This window comes from Nicotiana tomentosiformis, chromosome 3, assembly GCF_000390325.3.
Source record: "Nicotiana tomentosiformis chromosome 3, ASM39032v3, whole genome shotgun sequence".
Taxonomy (NCBI): Eukaryota; Viridiplantae; Streptophyta; class Magnoliopsida; order Solanales; family Solanaceae; genus Nicotiana; species Nicotiana tomentosiformis.
This window is the reverse complement of record NC_090814.1, coordinates 84,929,643-84,936,573: the sequence shown is the minus strand read 5'-3', so window position 1 is coordinate 84,936,573 and position 6,931 is coordinate 84,929,643. Positions and strand designations below refer to the sequence as shown.

At 40.0% G+C, this 6,931-nt stretch overlaps 1 protein-coding gene across 1 annotated transcript; it reads right to left on the bottom strand.

Annotated features, from left to right (window-relative positions):
- Positions 1-1,167: 1,167 nt before the first annotated feature.
- Positions 1,168-2,101, bottom strand: LOC138908113 (uncharacterized). The gene is made up of 2 exons (XM_070198753.1): positions 1,707-2,101; positions 1,168-1,618 (listed from the first exon to the last, which is right to left on the bottom strand). Exons 1-2 carry the CDS (start codon positions 2,099-2,101, stop codon positions 1,168-1,170), a joined length of 846 nt encoding a protein of 281 aa, XP_070054854.1.
- Between the last annotated feature and the right edge of the window lie 4,830 nt (positions 2,102-6,931).

Genomic DNA, 6,931 nt, shown 5'->3' with positions numbered 1-6,931 from the left:
AATGCCACCAATTGATCCACTCCCAATCCACACTCAACAATGAGTGGAAGAGTTCGTTGGAAGAATAATACCCAACTATGAGTTGGGGTCAATTTTCTCAGGGAGCTAACAATGGGTGTTAGAGTATATGCTTGATGCGTGAAGACGAAACAACTTAAATACACTTCCAATCACCTTGGTTTTGCAGATTACTTCTACAAACTACACTATCAATGCTCAATTAGAGAAATAAAACTAGAGATTGACTAATTATTTTTGGTTGTTTTCAAATATTTAGAAAGCCTGGGGATGTAACCTTTACCTAGGTGTTCGCCGAATGTGTTAATTACATTAACACTTATTTTATTGATTGGGGTATATTATAGCTCTCAACTCTAAGGTACCTACTCAATAACTCTCGATCATAGAGTAATTTTGCTCAATTTGGCTTTCTCAAGACCAAATGGGTATCAAGCTAAATCGTTGATATGAGTTCAAGTCGGATTTTCCCTATCTCTAGTTCAAACCCTTTAATTAGGCTAGTCAAATCCTTAACCAGCCCAATTTCTTGTTAGCCAAGTTTTCCAAGATTAGGTCCCTCTTTGTCAAGTAAAGACCAAGTCAAAAAGGCATGAATCAATGTTTGCAACCATTAATTCTAAAATTAAAGCATGAACAAGGCTAAATAACAAACACCCAATCATAAATAAGCATATAAAATGCCCATAAGGTTTACACCCTAGGGTTAGATCACAACCCTAATAAATGTCTAGATACTCATAGTAGAAAATGAAGAAAACAAAGAAGAAATACTAATTAAAGCCATAATATAAAATTAAAATGATAAACAATGATGTTTTTATCCCAAAATGATCACACATATCCTCAGATGGTAAACTACAACGGCTACAGCTGAGAAAACTTTGTAACTTGACCTAAAAATGTGATTCCTGTCTAAAATGGGTCCAATCACGCCCATCTGCTTCAACTTCTGGAATAGACTAGAGTTTTATTCAGCCAATGGAGTGAATTTTTCCACCGGCCTCTGCTCTCGACCATAATCCTGCCTGGGACGAGCATTGTAGGGTGTCCAAAAATTTTGCTACTGAGGTCGGGGGATCCTTGGAGCTTGTGCCCGTACTTGTTTATTGGGAGGCCAAGCATAAGATTAGGCATTAACACTATATACTATGGTGTGCCCATAGAGTATTGAGGACTTGGTGGGGGATAGTAATGTTGAGGGTAGCTGGACTGCCCCTGCTGAACTTGCATATAAGGGTGTGATGCCCCTCTTTGAACTTCTCTGGACCCTGAAGTCATCATGGACCCTTCATCTCTCTTCTTTCTATTTGCGAAACTACCCGACCCATTTTGGATTGCTTGGGTGGTAGCTTTGAAGGTAGCCTGACTTACAATTCTGCTGGTCTTGAGGCCATTTTTGACCATTTCCCCTATCTTGATCGCTTCTGCAAAAGGTCTACCCATTGTAGACATCATGTTTTGGATGTAATCAGGATCTTGAGCCTCCAAAAATATAGTGATCAACTCGTGGTTATCCATGGGTGGCTTAACTCTAGCTGCTTGCTCCCTCAACTTGATGGCATACTCTCTAAAGCTTTCAGTTGGCTTTTTCTTCATACTAGACAAGGAATTTTGATATGTCACAAAATTAAAAGTTATACTGAAATTGTTTGACGAAGGCCTGGGCCATGTCATTCTAAACATGCCAGTGGGAGATATCTTGGTCAATGAACCATTCAGAGGCTACCCCCACCATAATATCCCCAAAATAAGCCATCAACAACTCTTCTTTCCCTCCTGCACCCCTCAGCTGGTTGCAGTACATTTTCAAGTGGGCGATAGAGTCTCCGTGTCCATCATATTTCTCAAATTTAGGGGTCTTGAACCCTGGTGGTAAATGGATGTGAGGGAACATCCATAGATCACTGAATGAAATACTTTTATGACCACCTAGTCCTTGTATGTTCTTTATGTTTTGCTCGAGATTTTTCATTTTTCTGGCCATCTCATCTAGCTCACCCGTCTTGGCAGCCTTTTTAATTTCCACTGGTGACTCGTATTGAGGAGTCCGGTTATATGGAGTCGAGACCCTAAAAGCCATATTTGGAGAGTAGCATTGGCCATCATAATCTTGAGATGTTGGCTCATTTTTTTTCCTCATCATAAGACGTGGTGGTAGGATTGTATATACTGACATGCCAGACACGATGAGAGGGGTGTTCCTGACCGGTGCTGTTGGAGGTCGCACATTAGAGGTACCCGGGGAAGCAGAGAAGCTGTAGTTTGGAACATACCCTGGTGGTAGAATATGATCGCTCGTTGCAGGGAGCAGTGGTTGAGTAGTGATCCAGTCAAAATCCACACTCAACAATGAGTGAAAAAGGTCATTGGAAGAATAGTACCCAACTATGAGTCGGGGTCGACTTCCTTAGGGAGCTAACAATGGGTGTTAGAGTGTATACTTGATGCGTGAAGACGAACAACTTAAATACACTTCCAATCATGTTGGGTTTGAAAATTACTTCTATAAACTACATTATCAATGCTCAATTGGAGAAATGAAACTAGATTGACTAATTGTTTTTGGTTGTTTTCAAATAGGTAAAAAGCCTAGGGATGTAACCTTCGCCTAGGTGTTCGCCTAATGAGTTAATTATATTAACACTTGTTTTATTGATTGAGGTGTATTGTAGCTCTCAACTCTAAGTTACCCACTCAATACCTCTCGGTCATAGAGTGATTTTGCCCAATTTGACTTTTTCAAGCCCAAATGGGTATCAAGGTAAATAGTTGATATGAGCTCAAGTCGGATTTTCCCTAACTCTAGTTCAAACCCTTTAATTAGGCTAGTCAAATCCTTAACCAACCCAATTTCTTGTTAGCCAAGTTTTCTAAGACTAAGTCCCTCTTTCTCAAGTAAAGACCAAGTCAAAAAGGCATGAATCAATGTTTGCAATCATTAATTCTAAAATTAAAGCATGAACAAGGCTAAATAACAAACACCCAATCATAAACAAGCATATTAAATACCCATAAGGTTTACACCCTAGGGTTGGGTCACAACCCTAATAAATGTCCAGATACTCATAGTAGAAAATGAAGAAAACAAAGAAGAAACACTAATTAAAGCCATAATATAAAATTAAATTATAAACAATGATGTTTTTATCCCAAAATGATCACACATTTCCTAAAATGGTAAACTACAATGGCTACAATTGAGAAAATTTCATAACTTGACCTAAAATGTAATTCCCATCTATTTATAGTGGCTCAAAATTCGCTAACAAAAATGCCCCTCGGGAGGTTCTACGGCCGCACAATTTCATGTATGGTCCGCAAATTGCTTGAGTCTACAAGGGGATGGATTCTCCAGCCGCACAATTTGATCTACGGCTGCAATTTAGCTTTTGTGACCGCACAATTCATGTGCTATCCACCCTTCAGGCAAGGCTTCAGTCTTGGCCATTTTGCACTCTCTGAACCTTTTGAATTATTGTTAGTGCAACCATGTTCTGCGTCCGCACATATTGTGTGCGGTCCGCACTTCTGCTTCAATTACTTCTGGGCTTCTACATCAAATTTGCGGCCTCAGAGAGAATTCTGCGATCCACACTTGCTTCTGCGGCCGTAGAAATACTTTTGCAGACCGCACTTCTAGTTTTCTGCACCCCCTCTTGCCTTGTGAGTCGGAACACTCTTTTTTGAGTTGGATTTCTTCATTTGAGCCCACATATCCAACATTCCTGCAATTTGCATACTTTTATTAGTTTTTGGGAACATAAATCAACACTTTCGGACTAAAACAAAAGTAAAAAGGTTTAAGTGGTAAAATTCCACTTTTATCAAGTAGTTAGGGGTACAGTGGAAGTTCCCTCTGAGGGACCTTGAGGCAGAGGCTGACGGGAGACCCAAGCCTGATACACGTCAGATAGTTATTGTTTCAATCTTCTTACTTCCTCAGACTCTTGCTCAACTGATTGGCCGTGGGGGTTGTTACTGACCAACTCGATTTCATCATTGTTAGCCATTGCTACCTTTCTCTTAGATCTGGTGATATAATGATGTGTTTCCAGTTTTACCACAAACCAACCACCTTAAGCTTACTATATGAGAGACAACAAATTTGTTAGGATTAAGCATTTTGCAGATATGAATCACACGTAATATGCCATGCTCCTATCATTATCACCGCCTCTAATATGCTTTTGGAAGGCTTCATGTTTCATTCCAGTTTATAAGGTTGCTGCTTATTTACGCTCTTGTTTTCTTCTGTCTTTTTTTTGCTTTTCTTTTCACTCGCCTCATTTTGATCCCTCATTTAAGAGTCATTGAAGAATATTTTGATCGAACCTTTTTGGGGTTGCCTACGTATCATGTCGCCACATGAATCAGATCTTTACGTAGTTCAGGGACATGCCCGATTTTTTTTTTCTTTTTTTTAAATATTTACAAAAACAAAAATCTTTTTTCATTGATTTTCATTTTTTTGATACAAGACTAAAAAACAAAAAATACATAAAGACAAACATTTAAACAAGACTAGATTCGACTCAAATAGACTTTTTAAGAAAAAAGGAAAAACAACAAGACTCAAAATACCAAAATACCCTTATAGACTCAAATACAACAAAAGAACAATCAAAGTGGACTGCCAACTAAAAGGAAGACTCTGATTTTTGCAGGAGAATCCACCGGCATCACTGTAGTCAAGGCACTTATTCCTACGGCTGACCCCCAATATCGTAGTATATTCTCTCTAAGTTTGCAGATATGTGACGAGCGGCATTCAATGATACTTCTGGAAACCGTTCAGGCATCATTCCCTGGCAACTCCTGCATGCTCGGGAGGTATATGTGGCTACCTCGAGGATCTTTCCCTTAATGTGCTCCTGAGCCAAATTTGACCATGGGTTTCGGTTAGATCCAGCGCAATATGCTCGCGCTCCAAGGCCATATATCTTTGGCACCGAACTTCTAGTGACTCCCCCTCTAACCTATCAATCACCTTTTGGTAGTGACGCCTTTCTATTTCAAACTCGGTGATCTGGCGCTCCTTACTTGAATCAACTCTCCCTATATTATCCATTAGACCTTGGATTAATGGAGAAAAACCTCTTTGCTCATGATCACAGACCACCTTGAATTGGGCTTCTCTTTGTTCTTGCTGTTGAGCTACCGTGATCACTTTTTTCTGTCTAATTTGAGCTTTGAGTGCTTTCCTCTCTTGTGCCCACTGAGCCTTTTCCCGCTTGAAATCATCATGTTGTATGTCCATGTCTGTCTCCAGAATGCTTTTATCTTCTTGTAAAATGTCAATATAGGATTGGTACTCTTGGGCCACTTCCCTTCTGGTTTCTCTAACGCTGGTCTCAATCTACTCCTTTCAATCAAATGAATTTTGTATGGAGTTTTTTTGGCCTTTACTCTAGGATAACCTGATTGTGAAACCACTCAAGGTACGCGAGGCTTACCTTCCCACATTCACGATCAGCGATCGACTACCATCTCGTCTAAGTTGGAAAATCGACTATCTGAACCAAACCTTTTTGTATATGACTCCCTTGGAAGTTCATTTCGCTTGAATTCCCACACAAACGGACGCATGCCCTCAACGTGGGGCCTCTTTTGATCTCTCCCTAATTGGCGCATGACATGTAGGGGAGCGTAGGGCTGGAAACCTCTAAAGCCCATGAGTATAAAAGCGGGCGATACGTCGACATATGCACGACGCAGAAGGGAACCAATAATTATTCCAAGTGATTCCATCAGCAGTCAATGAACCAAATAATGTCCGCCAGGCCTTCACCCCCTTTGGAAGATTACAACTCGCGACCCCAGACATCCAATGTAATTTTGCCAATGATCACTGAAATTTACTACTATAGGGTGATAATAAAGGTGCTCTATGAACCACATCTGCAACAAAATGTTGCATCCTTTGAAGTAATTTTCACCCTCTTGGCAGCGTGTCAAAGCTCGAAAAATATCTCCCAGAATCATGGAAAGAATGGTATGATCTTTGCTACTTTGCAAAAATGAGACTACCGCAAACAATCAAATTCTGATGCTTTTTTTTATAGAAAATTGTGGGTCGAACCCGATGGAAGTTGCATACGTATCTCACCGGGTAGTGGGAATCAGACCTGCATAGTTCGATAAGATCGACCAAGTTTTCTCTTTTTGATTTTTATGAAAATTAATCTTTAGCGCCATACGCACTAGACCACGTTGTTTTCTATTTTTTTTTGTTTTTACATTTGTACAAAAATCGGGAGCATGTTCTCTGTTCATTCAACTGATCTACCTTAAATACGGTCAACATGCAAGCCTCTTAAATTATATAAGAGGTAGCACATAACATGAACATAATGGTCTCGACAAGCTACCTGTCCTAAATAGAACTCGACCCCTGTGCCGAGCCCCACTAAGTCAAATGCACATAATGTAAATAAAGCGAACCTACTAGGGATATCCTGCATGAGATTTTGTTTTTCTAAGTTTAATTCCTGGTGGATAAGGTATCTAGACTAGCTTACTCTAACGGACAACTCAAGCCGGGGAGGGTTAGCGTACCAGTAGCATTACTGTAACGCCTGACCGATCGCTTTGATATCTAGTGCGTCGTTCGATAGTTTGAGGCCTTGAGTATCTTCACTTCATGTTTTATGACTTGTACGCATAGTTGGAATTGAATTTCGGGAAGTTCGGAGTTGATTCAGAAGGAAAATTCCCAATTCGGAAGCTTTAAGTTGGAAGAGTTGACTAAGGTTTGACGTTTTGAGTAAATGACCTTGGAATTGGGACTTGAAGATTACAATAGGTTTGTATAATGATTTTGGACTTGAACGTGTTTTTGGATGGAGTATCGGGTGGTCCAGGAGCATTTCAGCGCTTATTATGGAAAATTGGTATTTTTAGAGTTCTAGAA

Coding starts and splice junctions, on each gene's coding strand:
- LOC138908113 (XM_070198753.1), bottom strand. CDS start 2,101: ATGGCTTTTAGGGTCTCGACTCCATATAACCGGACTCCTCAATACGAG. Junction 1,619..1,706: donor GACCAAGATATCTCCCACTG/GCATGTTTAGAA, acceptor TTCCTTGTCTAG/TATGAAGAAAAAGCCAACTG.